Here is a 20136-nt window from a genome sequence, read left to right as displayed (position 1 = left end):
ACAGACTGGTACCCCAGCTTTGTTCAACAGTAGCTGGGATAGGTTCCAGTAGCCCTGCAACCCCAAAAAGGATCCAGGAAATTCAGAAAATGGATGGTTCTAAATCCAAAACTGGCCTGCAGTTTATATTTTAAACTTCATTCTGTGCAGTACATTTTTGAAGCCTTCTCTCTCTTTAGAACCATGTGTTGGTGAGTGAAAAAGAGAGAAAAGTGAGAATCCAACTCTAATTAATCAGAATGCTCAAAGGTAAAGGTCACAACCTAAAACGGATTTTCTGCCTCAGTGAAAACAACAAGCAGTGACTTTTCACAGATGGGTTCAGTTTCTACCTTAATGCAATGGTGGGATCATTACAAAACACACACAAACACACAGAGGATGTTTGTAACTCAAGCTTATGGCTTCAATGAGAGAAGCTCTGACTGTATGGTGCAAACGTGACATGAGTTTTGTTTGAAGGATGCTTGTTTGTGAGCTGTGTGGTCTGGCGGAAATAAACAGAGGAAAAGTCAAGTGGAACACAATATTTTTTCTGCAGTAAACTTTTCTAGCTCTGAAAAACAGAAGTAAACCTTGTATAAGCAAAGCTTTACATGTTGTGCATGCTATAAAGGGACAAATCTTGGCTGAAGGAGCTTTTGGAAATTTTAGGAGATTTTAAAACTTGCAAAAAAGAAAATTATATAAATTGTGAAATACTATTTTGACAATATGATTGCATACAAGATTCCAATTGAATATTGTAAATGCTAAACTCATGCGAGGGTTATTTTCACTTCAATTCAATTCACATTTATCTCATTTGCATGCATGAATGTTTGGTATTTTTTCAGTTTTTGCTTTCTTAGACTTGTTCAGTACTGATTTCAGTTTATTATCCTTAAAGATGTTTTCTTTTAGTCATACTTTAAAGCTCTTGTTTCAGTTTGTCAGGAATAAATGTGGATGCGGTGAATAATGTCTTCTGATGGACTGTTCAGTGCAAAATTAAAAACACAAGAGGATCGTTGAATCTAAACAACAACAAAAAAGAAATGGCTGAATAGTAGAGAGAAATATGTGTGCAAAGTGAGCATTTGAGGATGGATGGAATCTACAAAGGTGGTCAGGGAAGTAAGACAAAGCAATTAAGGATTGAAATAAAAGTCTAAAAGTATAAAGGACGACTGGTTGTTTCGATACTTTTTTATGTAATGTTGTTAATCAAATCAAATGTGTCCTTACAATACACTTCCATGGAGCATTGGAATAAGAAGATTCATATAATACAAGTACCTACTGAACACAGAACGTCTAGTGTTAAACAATGAAAAAGAAGAAAGACAGTGATGCTCCTCTATAAAGAGCAAATACATTTCTATACATGCACTGAGGATGATAAGATTAAAAGATTTTGAAGAAGACAAAATAAGCATTTATCATACAGGAATCTTCTGTTGACAACTTGTATATGACAGCACACAGCAAGCAAAACATTTGAATTTTGACTAAAAAAAAAATAGTTTGAAGTTTGAATAAAATAATAGGCCTACTGTACTGTGACATTTTTACTGAAAATAAATCTGAGAAAACAGTTATCTGAGAGTTATGACCAGCAAATCCTGAAAATAAGTTCTATATCTGTTGTAAAATAGATAACCCTGAGAGGGCAAAACGTGTACATTCATCTGATGACACATTCTACAGTCTAAATAACCTCAGCTGGACACTGACTGACTTTGACTGATATGGTTACAGAGTGAGGACCTCTTGAAGTGGTTTTCAGAGTTGAGATCATCAAACATAAGTAAACTATTCCACTGTTAATATAGGGGGAGGGAAACTTCCCAACCTTACAAATACACTCCAGAAGGTTTGCCATGTGAGTGTTTGAGTCTTTGTTAAAAATGATTCAGACTTGGTTTGGACGAACTATTCAAACAGATCCCATGAGTAAAGAGAGAATTTATCCTTTTTTTCCCATGTAAAGTTTCACATTTTTATAGAACCTTCTCTTGATATTTTTGAGATATTTTTCTATAAGATAACAAGTGCTCTTCTTCTAAAGCTACAAAACACACTTTAATCCTCCTTCTATCACCATCATGATTCTGTGATGATGATATGCATTTCTTTTCATCAAACAAGTTGCTGTGGGTTATGGCAAACCATTATATACGGTACCCTAATTTGATTTCACACAAGATTAAAATGATTGTCCTGGAGCCCTTAGTTTATTGAAATGCAACTTTTAGACTTTATTAATTTAAATATTGTTGTTTTGCTGTTATTTAATTAATTCAACAAAATAAGTTTTATTTTTTAAGTGTGAATATATAGATGGCACAAACAGCAATTTAGGTTTTATAATCAGTCTAATATCTATGTCTGAGCAAAGACCTGGTTGCCCCAGTAACCAGAGAGTCGTAAATTGTCTCTTTTTTTTTCTCAGCGGTGCGGTTTCTTTTGAGGGTCCTCTGCTTTTTTCCTCCGCCTCGCTCTCAGTGAGAGAAGTGACTCAGCGCTAAGAAGGCAGACTTTAAACGACTGCGAGGGGGAAAATGAGTCTGCCGACCATAGACTGTATATAAAATTTTTACAGTCTATGCTGCCGACAGAGGGTAAAAAAGGGTGTCTGTTTCGGTAATTAGGGTCACTTTAAAAGTTGAAACGTCGCAAAATGAGCGGCCGTATTTTGGTCGGTAAAGTGGCTCCGCTTCCGTCAGCGGCCGGACAGAGACGGACTTTACTCCCCAGGAAAAGGTAACTCTGAAAACACGAGCTAAAGTTAATCGTTTTTGAGTTTTTTGGTGGTATGTCTTTATACAGTCTTTTATTTGACTTAATTTATTTTGCAAACGGTTTCATTGGTCCTTAAACCTCAAATATTTTTGACAGTAAAATAAGCAGCAATAATTTGTTTGGCTTGTGAATTTTTATTTAAATTTAAATGACAAAAGTAAATTGGAAATTTAAATAAAAATTAAATATTTGTTTATTAAGACACTTGCTAAGTTTACATAAATACATGTTCTAGCCCTGTTGAACTACAGGGATGCTGGAGGATACTAGCTACTGTCGTGCGCATGCGTGGTTCATTCACAGCTCTTTACTGCTCTTCTCCTATTGCCATTGTCTTTTACTGAGGTATGTCTTTACCACTGATAAACTTAGTCCTCTGCCCTCAAGGGTCACATTGTTTTTTAAGCAGCAAATAAGACACTAGGTTATAACTGAGCTACACAATGCATTCCTGTTTCTGTGTATTTAACTTAAATTTATAGCTTAAATCAACAATGACACAGAGCAAAATAACATTTAGGACATTGTTTTGTTTTTCAATTGAACTCATCAACCCCTTTCTTGCTATTTAAAATCCACAGCCTTCCCACAAGGATAACTCTTTGAGATGCTGCTGATGTCTAAACATTTATGTGGATCTTTCCGTTTTGCCCCCTTCTTACCAATAACCCAAAGTTTCCCTAAACCCAGACACTTTAGACTGCAGAGCAGCTCACAGACACACAAATCAGCAAAGATGTTGGATTTGCGCCATAGAAATCAAATGAGCAAATTGCTTTGAAAGATTCACTACCTCAGTGCACTCCCACCCTGTCTCCATCTGGGTTTCACCTCTTCAAGCAGGGATTTTGGCCGCAGACCTTCCTGAGTCTCAGGTTGACATCCCTATGGGGTTTAACCATGGCCTCTCTGACAGAGGAGGTCCTGTCAGAGCATACCATAAAAACCTGCCCTCTTAAATTGAAATGTATCACCTTAAATTGAAATTACCACCTGTGGCTTTTGGTGGTAATGACTGGGAACATTAAAACAAACCCAAACTGGACTTGTATTTAGCAATTTTTAGCTTCAACCAAACATTATCCTCTAAAACGCATGCAAACTTTCTTTTTACAGTTTTATTTTGGTCAGCTTAAATAACTACATGCTCCTGTCATGTTCAGTTGACCGGGAGCACGTATTTCTTGTTGATCTCCAGTTGTAAGCTAATTGTATGTATTTAGTTATGATTACTTCCAGAGATCTAGTGCCAAGTGTGTAATTTTTCCTGGTTGTGCATCACTGCCATCCTCAGGGAGTGAGCCAGTTTGGCAGACTGTGTTAAAAGGGAACTTCGAAATAGGCTGAAGGGTGGAGAAGCTTGTGCAAGGTTTTTGGAGCTTTCAATCTTTTTTACATTTTTTCCAGTAAAAAAGAAAAAAAAAACTACACCCACATTGTAAATCCTGTCAGGCACCATGTTTTTTCTTCGACGTGATTTGTCAGCATGTTCCCCTGAGGCTGTTAAGATCAAAGAGAGTTTTAGGAAAAACACGTTTTCCTGTCAGACTGATTTATTAAAATGTTTGTGAAATTTGGTTTTTATATTTAAAAACAATAACAGTTCAAATGGAGTTTTTTATTATGAGTGCTAGAAGGGAAATGACTGCAGATGGTCAAAATACATCTTGTCTCTGAAAACTTTGGGGAAAGTGGAGTTTTTATGAGTAAGAAACTCTTCAGGCAAGCAGGCGTTCTCTGAAAATGTTGTTTTTTTCCTTTCAGTGACTTCCTTCATTGCTTGTCTTCAGTTTTATGGCAGATACATATTCAAACCTCTGCATTTGTCCATACTTGGGACCAGCTCGCCTGGTCCAGTGTGGTTGCAGTTACTTCTGTCACTTGTCTCAAACACTCTCTCAAGGACTTACCAGCTCAACCTTGTTTGTAACCAGGAATAAACTGGATTTAGTAGAGATAAATATTTATTCTCCAGAAAAATGCAAAAGATTTAAATAATATACTGTTTTTAAAAAATAATTTTCTGAGTCTTAAGAAAACTCCTGATGTTTGCATTTGTTTGTACCAAAGCTAAAGATGTTTCATTGATGACAGCACACTTTTCAGTGAATATCCTGTCATTTTTTTGTTTTTCAGTTGGGATGAGAGCAGTTCCATCAGCAGTGGGCTCAGCGATGGAGATGGAGATGGCTCCGAGAACCTCAGTTCAGAGGAGTTCAATGCCGGCTTATCTCTTAACTCCCTCCCGAGCACCCCCTTGGGGACAAGACGTAGCTCGTCTGTTATGGTGAGGCTCAACGTTTAGTCTTTCTGAAACAATGTTTTTCATACACATGGAAGTCTTAAACATAGAAAAAAGTAACCCATAGTCCAGGATCCAAGATGCAGTCCTCGAGTGCTGGTGTCCTAGATATTTTCCAACCAACCTCCCATTGAAGCTCCTTATTGGCACCTGATCCAGGTAATCAGCAGGAGGCTGGCACGCAAGACCTGGAGTTTGCTTTAGTCACTCACAATCTTTAAATGTTTCTACTATGCAAGAATCTGTGGCTCCCTGTGCAGGAACGTAAACAGGTAGAAACAGATTTGTTTTGAAATAACCTAACTTCAATTGCATGTACACAGGAATTGAAGTCATTACAAAAAAAACCCAAAAACACAATAATGGCTAAATTCAATTCTATTATATTGATTTTGGTGTTAGATTCTGCTTGTACTAAAATAACTTTCTGGAAATGTATTTCTGACAGTTAGGAAGCATTCCTGTTGATTTGTTACAGCCCATAAAACCCTGCCAAAGTATTCACACTTTTTGTGCTAGACTAGTAATTCTGTGGGCAGTATCTGGCATAGATGACAGCACACCCACACTCATTTTTATTTTTTAGCGAAAAATACACAGTTTCTCATTTTGATCTATTTTTTTGTAGTTTCTACTTGTCAATTGTTCTATTCTTTTTTTTATTTTTGTACATTTGTCAGAAAATGTTTTTCAAAATAATGTAGTATCCGTCTCAAAAAAAAACAGGGATGACAAAGACCATTCCTTTTTTAGTTGTTTGATAGTTTAATTTGTCATGCCTTCTTTTTTCCTCTCTGCAGCTTCGTACAGATGCAGAAAAGCGCTCCCTGGTGGAGAGTGGGCTCTCCTGGTACAGCGAGGACGGGAAAACCAGTCACAAATTTAATAGCTGCAGCTTTGATTCGGGAAGTCTCAAAACGGAAGCTCCGAGCAAGTGGAGGAAAAAGCCTCCAAGTCTCGGGGAAGATTTTGGAGTTAAAGGAGAACTGAAGAAACCTCAAAGTTTGGGCCAACCTGGAAGTTTAAATCGAGGCAGAAATCCTCCAGTGGGAGTGACATCCCCTATTACCCACACCTCACAGAGCATGCTCAAAGTTGCAGGTGAGATCTGCTGAATTCTCTCCTTTTTTTGCCCCAGTGTTTCATTATCATTGCTAACTCTGAATAACTTTTAAACTTGTTTAAACTATTACGCTCCTTAAAACGTGTTTCTAATATAAAGGAATCTGTAAGTGAAACTGTAATCCAAACCAACAAGTTGCCTGTTTTTCCATCATAAAAAATAGACCTCTGCTGAATGTCTATTATTCTGAACTATAAAAATAAATTGAAGGAGTGATTAAAATGTCTTTATTAGGTGGCAGTCACAATCTGTAAGGATCATACATCACACATGTGCCAATTTATGTTTTTAATGGTCTTAATATTGTACAAAAGATTAACCGTTTATTGACACTTTCACTTTCAATTGTTTTTTAGACAGCTGTAATATTTTAGAAGAATAGTGTTTTGTCACAGTAGCTCCACATAAAAATGATGGAACAACAGTAACAGAAGGGAAAGATAAAAGAATACAAAATAAACAATAAATTCTGGATTACATAGCTAACTTATTTTCTACTTGGATTTGTTTGCAAGTTCTCCATCTAGCTACTACTTGTAAGATTTGGGATTTATAGAAAAAAAAATGGGAATGTATCTTTTCTAGATACATAAGTAATCATAATGTCTTAATGATTGATGCATTCTGCAGTGTTTCAAGTCAGAGTTCTGTTTTTGTTAATCTAAGGTAAATTCTGGCAGAGACTGAATAGTTTCCAGGTTGGAGCTGGTGGGGGGGATTTTTAAATGGTAACATGCAGATAGTGAGAAGAGAATGTCATGTGAAATATGCTGCTAGTGGCATTCCTACATTAGCAGGTATTATGGTGCTAACATGTTGGTGTATTTATCAGACTTGTCAACAGGCTTTGAGAGAATCCTTTGGGGAAAAAAAGAACTAATGTAGTGCCCTAAGGATATTAATTAACTTTTTTTTCTTTCCTGTCTTAATATAGCACCTAAAAGTGAGAAGCCTCTGGACAAATCAAAGATCTCTGTCAGAACTGCTGGCCTGCAGCGGTCTCGTTCAGACGCTGGTAGGGACCATCATGGGGAGCACCGCAAACCGCCATCAGGATTACTCAAACCCTCTGCTGTTGGCTCCTTTGGCTACAGGAAACCCCCAGCAGTCACTGGTGCTGCAGCTGTCATGACAGCAGAGGGCACCACCATCCACAGTGGCTCCTCCACCGTGGGGAAAGCCCCCAAGTCATCTGGCATTCCTGTGAAACCTGTGGGAGGTGGAACACCCACTGGTAGAAAGAATAGCTTTGATGCCAGCAGTGACCAGAGGTTCTTGGGGCCGAATGCCCGAAACAGCATTCAGTACCGCAGCCTGCCCCGACCAGCCAAATCCAGCACACTCAGCGTGATTGGACGCCCAGCAACTCGGCCCATCAGCAGCACTATTGATTCCAGCTTGTTGAGCTTGAAGCCTGTGCCCATCGGCTCCACGGGGCCCCGCGTCAAAGAACCAGGCGGTAAAATGATCAATCGAACAAGTACGGGTCCAGTAAACCTGACGGACAGGGAGAAGGAGAAGGAACGAGCCAAAGCCAAAGCTGTGAGCGTTGACATGGACTGTTGCTCGTTAAAAAGAGAGAACAGCCAATCAGAGTCCACAGGAGAAGCTGCTGTGAAGCTACACGGCCTGAGACGGACCAGCAGCAGTAAATACCCAGAACTCTCCTCTCCAACAACACCAAGGTCTCCGGCTTCAGCTCTGCTTACACCACTCCATGTTTTATTTTTCGTTACATTTTGTCAAATTCCTTCACTACTCACTATATAGTGCATTTCCCTATTTTGTAGTGCAGTCCGAATCTACAGTTCCAAAATTGAGTGCCCTGGAAATTTCCCAGAAGTCTTTGCAACGAACCAGTGTCCATGCAAATATAGATCACAATTCATTGGGTTTAAACCATTTTGCCAAAAAAAAGTGTTTAAATGTAAAAATAAAATAAAAAATAAATAAAAAAAAAAATCATCATCAGAACTCAGTGGAGTCATATATAGACGTAAAATGCTTGTACTGGGAAATCTCAGACTTTTTCTGAGTTTTTTAGTAGTTAGGGATTAGGGTAGGAATTCAAATAAAGCCTTTAATTATTTCAAAATTGGTTAAGACAATAAGATGGTTTTTTTCAGTGCAAAGAGAAATCTGCACAGATGACTGTAAACACCATCAATCAGACTAAAATATAAAGTTATATATTTTAGTCATATTTGTCAATTTGATTTATAGAAAAGCAATTGAACTGCATGCTTTTATTTTTTATGGCAAACTTATGCAAGTTGTCATGCAGAATACATATGTATTCCTAGTTTTTTGTGTCTATTACTTTTCTTAGGATGCTGAACTCAAAGGCTCTTGGTCGCCCGCCCAGTTTGGCGCACCTAGACAAGGTCAATTCCAACAGCCTTGACTCCTGTGTGACGATTCAGGACCTTCCACCCAAAGTCCCCCCATACTCCAAGCTTCAAGATTTAGCTGCCTCCCACCCTGCTCCTCGCCTCACCCCGAGCCCAGCACCTGTCCTTCATATGGACTCTCCTGCCTACACCAGCGATCGTCTTAGCGGATCCCCCATGTACTATCCTAAGCTATCAGGCATGCACCGCAGCCTGGAGTCCCTGCCCCTCCAGATGAGCGTGCCCTCCAGTGCACGGCTTGCCGCATCAGAAGCACGGGACAAAGAGGAAAGAAGCACAGGAACATGGGGGGGCGGAAGCAGGACGTCCCTCAGCCTCTCAGAGAGGTAAACTTTAGTCTGCTTTGTTTATGTCTATGTTTTTTACTGGAATTTTTAAAACTGGCAAATTTATGTGTCCATTTAGTTAATTACAACCTTGTGAAAAGGGGTTTTCAAAATTTAAAAAATCCAGATGACAAAAAAGCTGATAACGGATCATTTTCACAATTTTATATACCATCATTTAAATTCTGTTTTATCTATACTTACTTTAAAAACCTAAAGTTAGAAATAGATGGACCAAAGACAATTACGTTATTAGCAGTTAACATTTTAGGCCACATTTTTATGAAGAAGAATACCTGAATGAATCATAAAGACAATTAAATTACTGATTATTGACCAAAAAAAAAAAAAAACATTGAAAATCCAGTTGTAATTTCTAAAGTGTTTAAGGTGTGAACTGAGTCCATAACAAAGACTAGACACCAACATAAACCCATCATAGATACTGGATTTACAGAAGTAGGTTCAAAGAAATAATAGAAAAAAAATGAATAAAAATCTGTTTCAAATGAACTGTCGAGAGATGAGTGTCTGTCAGAAAAAGTTCAGCAGCAAATGCAGACATTTCTTTATATCCAAGTTTTCCAGATGTGCATTTGCTATGTTAGTCATTTACAGAACTAAATTAAAATATAATCTAACGTTTAAAACACCTCCCAATAAGTTGTAATTATCCAAATGAATGTAAGAAAAGATGAAATCAGTATCAAATGGCAAATTTGGTTGATTGGTTTTAGGTGAAAGCAAATAATGGGACTGGTGCAGAGATTTTTGCAACTGTACATTGTTTTGTTACTATAAAGGTGTTAAAGAGGTGCTAATTAGTAAAAAGTAGAATTGCCACAGGTTTGTGGTGGTTCGATTGTCTTAGATTTTTATTTTTAATTTTTTTTGCTTGATTCCTGTCTGTCTTTCAGCATTCAAACAGACCGGAACACACTGCCAAAGAAAAGTTTAGAGTAAGTCAAAACAGCTGTGCTTCTGCTTATAATGACGCATTGCAGTGCGGCCTGTTTGCCTTCATTTTAATTTACCTTTGCTCTTTAGGTGTTATGGCTCCAGCCTTTCAGAGAGTGATGGAAACAAACCAGGAAGGCGCCACTCCCACACCATCGTGAGCATGACCGAGAGTGACAGCCCTCCTCAGCTTCCTTCTCCCACTCGTCCTCCTCAGGCCTCCTCCAGCAGGGCTCTTCTCACTAACGTGGGTGAGTGCGCTGATCCTTAGGGATGCCAGAGTGGGAAAAAACATCAGGTTTGAGAAAACTGATGGAAATTGGGATCTTTAAGAAATACTGCTTTCATCTTTAAATCCTGTTGAGTACAAACCAAAAAGGTTACATTTCTTAATGTTGTTAGCCATATTCATTCGTGCAAACATACAGGTCACATAAGGCTGAACTTTTATCTGCAGTAATCTGCATGTGTTGAGGACTTAAATGAACCATGTTTTTGATTTTTGTTGTTTTGCAATGCTAGTTGCCCCAATTTCCTGTGGCACCCCGAGGATCTCTCGCTCCAGCAGCACAGGGCCTCCCACAGACTCGGCGTGTGATCTGTATGGATCCTCCCCCCTGGGCAGCAGTATGTCTCTGGCTGACCGACCAAAAAGCATGTTGAGGTCTGGTTCTTTCCGTGAGCAGGGAGATGATGGTGAGCATTTTCATCCCTCCTCACTCCTGAAAACATGGATTTTCAGCTTAACACCTCAATGTTTTAAAGACCCACTCCAATGAAAATTGTGTTTTTTGTTTTTTAACAAGTTCTTGTTACATGTTTCTCGTAATAGAGGACATGTATAAAATTATTTAAGATTTTTGTATTCATAACTGTTGGATCAGGAGCAAATAACCTATGGTTTGAAAAAGCTTGTGCTTGCAAGGAGCTGTAAGCTAACAGGAGAGAGTATACCAGTAAACAAATGGATTCTGGGATATAAGCGTAGGCTAACTTCTGCTCCAACAATCTAACCCACAACCCAAAAGACGAATCTTTATTGAGCTACTCAAGAATGACGTTGTGAAATAGGCGGGACCGACAAGGAGATGGTCCACAAAAATGACTCATATTTCATAAAACAATTTGTTTTTTAGTGTTATCAATGTAGTATATGATCAAATGTATGTATATAGTTTACTGTGAAAATCACATGAAAATAAGACTTTGACAAAATAATTTACCCTCAAGATTCAATTTATCACTAACTTAAACCTTATCAATTATTGGTCTTTAAAAAAGAGTTTATACTTATTTCACAATAAAAAAAAATCATTGTTTATTTGCAAGAAAGCTTCAGTTCTTTCTAAATGCAACTTTTTTGTCAGTTTTATATCCAGTTATATACTGAGTTTAATAAACGGTCAGAGTAAACTTTATCTCTTAAAATAGATTCAACTTTAATTTACAGTTTTTAATATTCTCTGGTAGGTCTCAAGAGCAGAAACCTCTTATCTTTTCTATTTCAGTGCATGGCTCTGTGTTGTCTCTGGCCTCCAACGCCTCATCCAACTACTCCTCGGTGAGTAAAGCCATCAATCATAAAGTGACAAGCTATCGCATAGTTTTCACTTTGCCATATTTTGCTTCAGAATTTGACAAAAAGACTCTAAATTTTGCTTACCAACCTATGTGGATTTGATTATAAAACTCTCATACAGTAATATTACATGTATAGAAAATGTTATCTAAAGAAGTTCCCTTAAGAAAGTGTTTTAACAACTTATTCTTCAGTTGTAACCTTTTAAACATTCATTATAAATCTTAGTCGGTTAAAAAAAAAAAAAAAGGTACACGTTGCTAGATTAATCTTCCACCCTGTATTTTTGCTGTCACCATGCCTTCATAAGAATGAGGAGAGGATACAAGGGGAGGTAAGGTCAACATGCCATCAATCTATAACCCATATACCGGCCACGCTTTGTGTTCTTTGCCAAACCGTTTGGCAAGTGTTGAGTCATGAGAAAATACTTGTCATTTGTCAATACATGTCTTTGGGGTTTTGTTTTGTTCTCAGTATTGTCTCCATTTATGAACCATCACAACCTATAGATTTTTAATTGCATGATAAAATATTGATAATGAATCAAATTCATGCGTATTTGTCTTGTTTAAGGTAAATGTTCTGCTTTCCAGGCTTTTATTTAGTATCATGAGATGACTGTGTTGTTTTTGCTTGCAAAGTTGTCATTAAAACACACTCTGTCATAGTTTTATCATAATCAGCATGTACATTAACAGTTGTGTGATATATTTTAAGTAATTTCTTTGAGATGACTTTTTTTTTGTTTGTTTGTTTCTCCAGCAAATCCGAAAGCTGAGGAGAGAGCTGGAGTCCTCCCAGGAAAAGGTCGCCAATTTGACCATGCAGCTTTCTGCTAATGTATGATGTATCTCCTTTTTTTAGTTTTTAGTATCTTTGCTAGTACATTAGAGACTTAGTCAGGTTTTTTTCAGGATTATCCCTGCAAACTGTTAAATAATATTAATTCTGAATCACCAAAAAGCTGTCCCGAAACAAACTTTTCTGTTTGAAAGCTGTATAACTAACACCTGCAGCTTTTGATACATCAAAACTTTTTAAGATATTAATTCATATATTTGATCAGTTAATAGAATAAATAAATGATTATATTTTTTTGACATTATAGTTACTCCTAATCATAAATAGAATGTGTAAATCAAGTAAAGTTTGATTGACAAGAAAGCGAGGAACTAAATATATATATACATACATAATGTGCACTGTTAAGTTTTACCTAATATACATTTTTACTTAGTTGCCATAATCTGGTCTTTACATACATTTAACAGTAATAATACATTTCCGTTCCCATGCAGATTATTTATAAAGTAACAAAGATGAAATAACTTCTTATTTATTATTATCAAAACTTATTAATACATTGAATGGAAAATAATGGTTGAGTTCCTATTTGACACCAAATTAATGTAAAAAACAGTCTTCTAAAATGTATGTTATAGCTAATAAACTAAATACATTTGTAGGTAAAATATGATAGGAGTTGGTTTCAAAACATCAAATATTCCTTCAACTCTTTAACCTACATTTGACATTTTATCCCCAGCTGTATAAATCTGCTGAATTACTGCTGCCCCACTTCAACCTAATAATCATGCTTGGAAATATCCGTCCTCTGACACTTTTTTTTTTTTGGGTCTGCTTCCTCCTATTTTTTTTTTTCCTTTTATTCTGACTTATTTTAATGTCAAGTTTAATGTGCATGACAATAGCAGGTTAAACTAATCATCCACCGTTTCTGCTGCAGTCCTTCTTCTTTTGCACATTTGATTGTTCGTATCTTTTGCTAGTTTAAGCCAGAGTGTGCCTCTGCAGATATGATTTTGTTCCCAAAGCCTAATACAGCTGTCCCTCTCTTTTACACCTTTGGCTGTATTGCCTGTTGGACTCACTGCTGCCCCCTGCCTGTCTCCCACTGCCCCACATCACTGGACACTGGTGTAGCAGCTTGGCCAGGTTTGTTAGCGTTAACTCGGAGGATGCTGATATGACGAGTGCTGTTTATAATAGCTGGGATGTTATGTGACACTTGCCAAAGCATGCTGACCAGTTATTTTCATATTGTAGCTATCCACTCAGAGCTGCATATACTTTCTCTTGAATTTGGAGCTGTTAGTATTTTAAAGAGAAGTTAATCAGATTTAACCGTATGTATTTCTTCAGGTTACGACTTAAATTTAACCCCTCCAGTTGTGAGATTTTTGCTCAGTAAAATGCTGGTTCGAGTGCCTCAATAACTGATGCTGACATCCATCTGATAGCCCTTTTTCATGTGATCTTTTTAGACTTTTAATGTACTTTTCTGTCTTTTTCAGGCTAATCTTGTGGCAGCCTTTGAACAGAGTCTGGCACTAATGACAGCACGTCTCCAGACACTGTCAGTCTCCTCAGAGCAAAAGGTATTTTAAGCCATTCATGACATCTCATAATTAAAGGAAATGTAAAAAATAATGGGGTTTATTTTCTTCAGGACTCTGAACTCACTCAACTAAAGGACACCATTGAGATTCTAAAAGCCAAAAATACAGAGGCCCAGGAAATTATACAGAATGCTCTTAGTAATCCCGAGATCACCCCTAAAGGTATACACCATTATTATGTGTTTTCAATAGGAAATGGGATCACAACAGACAAATTCATATTTATTTTTTTGTTAACTTATTTTATACAGAGCTGCTCATTAACCGCCAGAACTCCTCAGAGAGCATCTCCAGTCTCAACAGCAACACAAGCCACTCCAGTGTAGGGAGTCTGAAGGAGCTGGAGGCCAAGAAGAAGAAAAAGAAGAGCTGGGTGAGAAGAAGGAGACACAAATATGAACAATGTGAAAATATAGACCATCGTGACTGATGCAAAAAAAGGAGTATTTTAGAAATAAATCGATTTTACTACTTTGATCTTCAAATTTAGCTTTTCCAGAATGTAAGCATGACAAAACAATAAAAAGTGGTGACTTTTGCTTGCAGCATTATATGTGTGGTAGGAAATCAGTTGTTAAAGGGACAATTCTCACTGAGGAGGGCTTAAAAGATACCAAATCATCATTAAGTGTTTTAATGTTATATATGGTGATGAGGTTTGAAAGTTTAAGCAATAAAACTGTCAGCGATCATGTCTGTCTTCCTGCATGTGATGCTGTTCCTCCTGTCTTCTCCTGTATTTGGCATTAAGCATGAATCCTTTTCTCTTTCATGCTTTCCTCTTCTGTGGTTGTAGGTTTTTGAGGTGAGTGATATGTGAAATAAACAGAACCTATCCCCTCTAAACCTGCACACTTGTGAACCTCACTTTGTACCATCTAACTATATATTGCCATACTCGACAACCGTGTGAGCATAATCTTGAATTTATACAGTATTTAATTGATCTGCAATAGTGTAAAAGTATTAAATTAACTTTTAAAATAATCACAATTGTTTATTTGTACTTCCTCATCACTGCCCAATACGTAAGAGTATTTAGAATTTAGGACAAACTTGAAAAAATACCAAACCTGACATACTTTGTTCAATGTGCGTTCTGGCTTCATATTTTCCCCAAACAGCTGCGGAGTTCCTTCAACAAGGCTTTTAGCAAGAAGGGATCCAAATCAGGAGCATATGCAGACATTGAAGAGATTGCCACCCCAGAATCCTCACTGCCCTCCTCCCCCAAGGTTCACAGTATCGGTGAAAACCCTCAACATTCAGCTAAATCCTCTGCATCATCATCCTCAGGGTAAGCCTCTTCCTGGATGTGGTCTTTGTTAACACTTGTGCTAACAACATGATTTTGTTGTTGTGAAAATCCCTTACAGTACTTTTATAAATGTACATTTTAGTGTGTTCTTTTCCCTGAATTTGTCTGTGGTTAATTGGTTGTCTCCAGGGTCTTTGAGGGCAGTGAGGGGATGGATGATAAGGTTGTAACAGAACTGCGTTCAGAGCTGTGGGAGAAGGAACGCAAGCTCACGGACATACGGCTGGAGGCTTTAAACTCCGCCCATCAGCTAGAACAGCTGCAGGAGGCGATGACCAACATGCAGGTTTGGAATTTGATATTTTTGGATGTAAATACTTGTGGTTTGTCTCTTAGTATTAACTCTTTTTAAAATTCTCATCATGTTAATGTAGCATTTTTTATTTCATTCAAATTTTGTTAAAATATTCTAGTAAATTTCATTCAAGTCAACTAAAATTAGCCATGCTGTAATACTGACTTCAGTTTTTATTTAAATCACGTGTGGTTCCACTTCTATACAGAGGACGGTGGAGAACCTGAAGGTGGAGAATGACCAGCTGAGGACGGGTGGTCTGTCCCCCTGTCCATCTCCTGGACCATCCAGCTCTGTCTCCCAGTCCTCAAGTCTCATGGCTCTGGGGAGCTCCTCCCCCCGCCAATCCGTGGCTGTGAACATGCCAAAGAGTTACAGCAGAGGGCTCAGTGAGGGAGGTGGCACAGGTAGGGTTCATTCTCCAACATGTTGGAGGAGAATCCAAAGTCAGAACAATGTGGTTTAAATCTCACTTTTTCATTGTGAAAAGCAACTTGACAACTTCTGTTGTAATGTTCAGCAGTTTATATAAATAAACGTTTTCATTGTTTTTCCATTTTGTTTCTGTCGCGGCAGACATCCACTCTGCAGATTCTCTCAGCCTTTCCTCACAGAGAGATGATCATCGGGTCAGGGTGCTGGTTTGTGTTGCAGATTTGCGCGTTTTCAAAGATGTAAGCACATTTTCCTTTTTTTATTTATTTTTTTATTTGAACTGTCTTTTGCCGCATTGCATTCATCACCAAAAAAACTATATTTGAACAGGAGGTGAAACAGCAGGATTTCTTCATTGGGACTGTTAGGGTGAATGGAAGGATGGACTGGGTCATGCTTGACTCAGCTGTCAGCCAGGCTTTCAAGGTAAAACATCTCACACTGACAACTTCAGTGGGGTCTGTTTAAAAAATGCAGGCTCACATTTATGATTCAGCTGTTAGACTATATTTGGCATGCCAATACTTTCAAGGTTATTCTTTGTAACACGTTATTTAGCATGACAGTTGAAGTGCTTTTCAGTTTAATGACACTTTTCTGCATTGATACAGCATTTTTATAAAGATTTCATGTTATAAAAGATAAGTTGTTGAAAGAAGGGTGTGATTCAAAGTGAGTGAGAAAGGAGTGTGAATGTGAGAGGAGGATGGCATGGAGAGGGCATGTAAGGAATGACATTATTGGAGTAACATAGCTGCAATTTTTGGAAACAAAGACTTTAGCCTGTCAACTTCCAGTTCAAATTCTAATTCTGCTTCCTAACTGAAGGAAGGAGTGTAAGAGAAGGAAGCTTTACACCTCCCCTGTGCTTTTTATTCTGGAAGCAGAAAAGATAATGGCAGCAGTCATAACAACTGTATCCCATGTCAGTAGGCCAAAAGTTACAGACATTCATGCAGCCTGCTGAGACTTTAAACTTTATTTTTTAAGGTTGTTGTCGTTGTACTGAAATAACAATCATTTACAGGCTTCTTTCTTGTAGCACTACCAGAGAAACAACAATATCAGTAGATTTTTACTCCAAAATATTAAATATTGGAATAAAGCCGAAGAAATATCTCCTTTTTTATCACACTTTGTTAAGAGACATAGTTTGGGGCTTCCAAGCTAAACTTACCTTTATTCTTGTTTTTGTTTATTCAGTAATATTTGTAAAAATGTTCTAATGTAGTTCCCAATACATTCATTTCACTGGTAAATGATAACCAAAGTGTTCGCTTTCACTTTATCTTTTTCTCAGCAAACAAACTAAAGTCAGCTCGTTTATTTACATTTCTTTTTTTTTGTTTTAGGTTTACATCGCAAAAGTCGACCCGACATCTAGTCTTGGCCTTTCTACAGACTCCATCTACAGTTACAGTATGGGCCACATCAAGAGAGTGCTGGGAGGGGACGCCCCCGAGACCCAGCCATCCCGCTGCATGTCTCGAGGCCCCAGCAGCATCACAGTGGCTCTGAAAGGTCTGGAGAAAATCTGTTACATCCTTCATTTTTATTTAGAGTTTACCAAAACCAGCAAGAATGCCTATTAAAGTATGTTGAACTTCATATTTTATGACTTCAGCTACTACTATTCAAATTTGAACCTCAAATATTTAAGAAATGCATAAATTTGTGAGACTTTTGTGTTAGATTTGATAGTTGGTTTTTATTTTAAGCCCACGGTACAAAGCGTCATGTTTGTCTGCTTATCACAGCAACAACTACATTTGGACATGTAGGTAATTGACCCCCCCCCACACACACCACCCCCATCTTTGAAGCAAAGTGCTGGGAGAGCTGAGAAAGTAACAGCAGCTCAGGAAGGGTTCTGAGTAACTTGATCCCTGTGCTGTCGTGCCCAGCTGGTCCAGCAGCCTCAGACACATGGGCCCCATAGATGTTAAGAACAGACAGCACTTCTTCAGCTGGGGGGGTTTGGAAGTGCACAGGCTTCCCACACTTGATGCAAAGTTATTTTCAGAGTGAAATGCTTGAGCTCCGGGTTACTTACGAAGAACATGATAGAAATCTGTTTTGAAAGCCTCTTTCTACCTACACCCAACGTGCTTGATTTTCCCTTATGTTGTCGTTCAAAAATATGCTTTATTTTAGCAATTATTCTCCATTTTTTTATATTGATTTTAATTACTCGCAGTCACCATTGTTCACTCCAATATTCCAGTTTTAATCCTCCCTACTGTCTCCAGGTTTGAAAGAGAAGTGTGTGGACAGCCTGGTATTTGAGACTCTCATTCCCAAACCCATGATGCAACACTACATCAGTCTCCTACTAAAACACCGCCGTCTCATCCTGTCTGGGCCGAGCGGCACGGGTAAAACCTACCTTGCCTCCCGCCTGGCTGAGTACCTGGTGGACCGGAGCGCCCGCGAAATCACAGGCAGCATCGTGGTCACTTTCAACATGCACCGCCAGTCATGCAAGGTAACAGGAAGTGACATTCTAATAAAACCTCGATTACAGTGACTTTCATGGGGTCACACAGTATTGTGTCTTTTTGTGCTTTTTATGCAGGACCTGCAGCTTTACTTGTCTAATTTGGCCAATCAAATCGATCGAGAAAGCAGCGCCTCTGAAATCCCACTCGTAGTTATTTTGGATGATATTCACGATCCTGTTGCCATCAGTGAACTTGTTAACGGGGCTCTCACCTGCAAATACCACAAATGGTAAAATTCCCATACCAGCACTAACATTGTAAAGTATTTGGTGATCCGTGAACTTAACTGTTCAACATTGTCTCTGCATTCAGTCCTTACATTATTGGTACGAGCAACCAGCCAGTGAAAATGACAGCAAACCACGGCTTACATCTCAGCTTCAGGTTGGTTTTTGAACATGCTAATCCTAATATTGATATATATGTGGAAAGATCTTTTTTTTCTTGCTAAATGTTTTTTTTTTTTTTGTTTAGTTTTTATTGTTTTTAATATTGTTTTTGTAGCTTAACTGTCATTTAGGAAGCTACAAAAAAATAATGCAAAAAGATGATTAGTCCACCCATTTGAACAATAAAGCAATGAGGAATAAAGATAATCCTAAAGATAAATCCGCTGACTTTTACGTTTATTTCTGCTGTGGAGCGATGCAGTCCATACTGATTCTTTCTTTTCCTTTTTGCTTCAGAATGGTGATTTTCTCCAACAATGTGGAACCAGCCAATGGCTTTCTTGTGCGGTATTTGCACAGGAAATTGATGGAGTCGGAGGATGAGAGGAATTTAAACAATGAGGACTTGATCCGGGTGTTAGACTGGCTACCCAAACTGTGGTATCATTTGCATGCGTTCCTTGAGAAGCACAGCACATCAGACTTCCTAATAGGTGTGTAAAAAGTTGATTGAGAACAATGATTTGCTTAAAAAATAAAAAAAATCAGTAAACTCTGTTTTTTGTTGATTTCCTATCTTCTTTAGGTCCCTGCTTTTTCCTGTCCTGTCCCGTCACTGTGGATGAGTTCCGATCTTGGTTTATCGACCTCTGGAATTTTTCTATTATTCCTTATCTGCAAGAAGGTGCCAAGGATGGCATCAAGGTCAGATACCATGGGAACATATTGCATTTACGAAATCCTAACACTCATGATTTGTGTCATCGTGTTTGACCCCAGCCAGTAGCCGTAGAGGATCAGCAGTCCTGAATCTGCCAAAGGAGAAGATGATTGGAAAAGAAATAGATGCCAAATATGTTCATAGATTTTTTAGAAAATCAATGTATCGTTCTTCGTTTTAACAAAAAGAACATTTTCTACCATTTTTTTTAATATAAACATTTGATTGTGACTTATTGACCCTCCCCTCAAAAAATAAATGACTTGACATTCTGTGGCTCTTCAGGTCCACGGACAGAAAGCGGTCTGGGAGGACCCAGTGGAGTGGGTGAGGGGCACCCTACCATGGCCGTCTGCCCAGCAGGACCAGGCAAAGCTCTTTCACTTACCTCCTCCCAGCGTCAGCTCCTGCAGCCCAAGTCAACCCAGTGAGGACAGGCCTCACAAAGAGACTCCGCCCAGCTCCATGGAATCGGATCCTCTGGTAGACAAGAGCATATTCACCACATTTCTGCGTATTTAAAATCACCTTTAAAGTTAAGGTCTACATTTTTAACTTGTACTCTTTTCTCT

The 20136-nt window shown here is 38.2% G+C and overlaps 1 protein-coding gene across 9 annotated transcripts in view; it reads left to right on the top strand.

The window, feature by feature from the left end:
• nav1b (neuron navigator 1b) overlaps positions 1 to 20136 on the top strand; it is a 61373-nt gene that overhangs the window by 38268 nt on the left and 2969 nt on the right. For 3 of the 9 annotated variants that reach the window (XM_024271192.2, XM_036211979.1, XM_024271198.2), the window contains 27 exons: positions 4921 to 5071; positions 5887 to 6187; positions 7144 to 7894; positions 8539 to 8946; positions 9864 to 9905; positions 9994 to 10154; positions 10426 to 10599; positions 11412 to 11464; positions 11793 to 11816; positions 12248 to 12325; positions 13433 to 13441; positions 13801 to 13884; positions 13956 to 14067; positions 14157 to 14278; positions 14702 to 14710; positions 15030 to 15202; positions 15353 to 15509; positions 15727 to 15925; positions 16095 to 16192; positions 16284 to 16379; positions 17306 to 17474; positions 18203 to 18438; positions 18529 to 18683; positions 18767 to 18838; positions 19141 to 19337; positions 19430 to 19548; positions 19850 to 20047. In XM_024271192.2, coding sequence (XP_024126960.1) covers positions 4921 to 5071; positions 5887 to 6187; positions 7144 to 7894; positions 8539 to 8946; positions 9864 to 9905; positions 9994 to 10154; positions 10426 to 10599; positions 11412 to 11464; positions 11793 to 11816; positions 12248 to 12325; positions 13433 to 13441; positions 13801 to 13884; positions 13956 to 14067; positions 14157 to 14278; positions 14702 to 14710; positions 15030 to 15202; positions 15353 to 15509; positions 15727 to 15925; positions 16095 to 16192; positions 16284 to 16379; positions 17306 to 17474; positions 18203 to 18438; positions 18529 to 18683; positions 18767 to 18838; positions 19141 to 19337; positions 19430 to 19548; positions 19850 to 20047 — 4348 coding nt within the window. Of the gene's footprint in view, positions 1 to 2421; positions 2746 to 4920; positions 5072 to 5886; positions 6188 to 7143; positions 7895 to 8538; positions 8947 to 9863; positions 9906 to 9993; positions 10155 to 10425; positions 10600 to 11411; positions 11465 to 11792; positions 11817 to 12247; positions 12326 to 13432; positions 13442 to 13800; positions 13885 to 13955; positions 14068 to 14156; positions 14279 to 14701; positions 14711 to 15029; positions 15203 to 15352; positions 15510 to 15726; positions 15926 to 16094; positions 16193 to 16283; positions 16380 to 17305; positions 17475 to 18202; positions 18439 to 18528; positions 18684 to 18766; positions 18839 to 19140; positions 19338 to 19429; positions 19549 to 19849; positions 20048 to 20136 lie in introns of those variants that run through there. The other 6 variants (XM_024271199.2, XM_024271196.2, XM_024271197.2 and 3 more) reach the window with 6 other exon arrangements.

Source organism: Oryzias melastigma, linkage group LG5 (genome assembly GCF_002922805.2).
Source record: "Oryzias melastigma strain HK-1 linkage group LG5, ASM292280v2, whole genome shotgun sequence".
Taxonomy (NCBI): Eukaryota; Metazoa; Chordata; class Actinopteri; order Beloniformes; family Adrianichthyidae; genus Oryzias; species Oryzias melastigma.
Note: the sequence above shows the minus strand (reverse complement) of the source record. Positions and strands in the feature narration are given on the sequence as shown.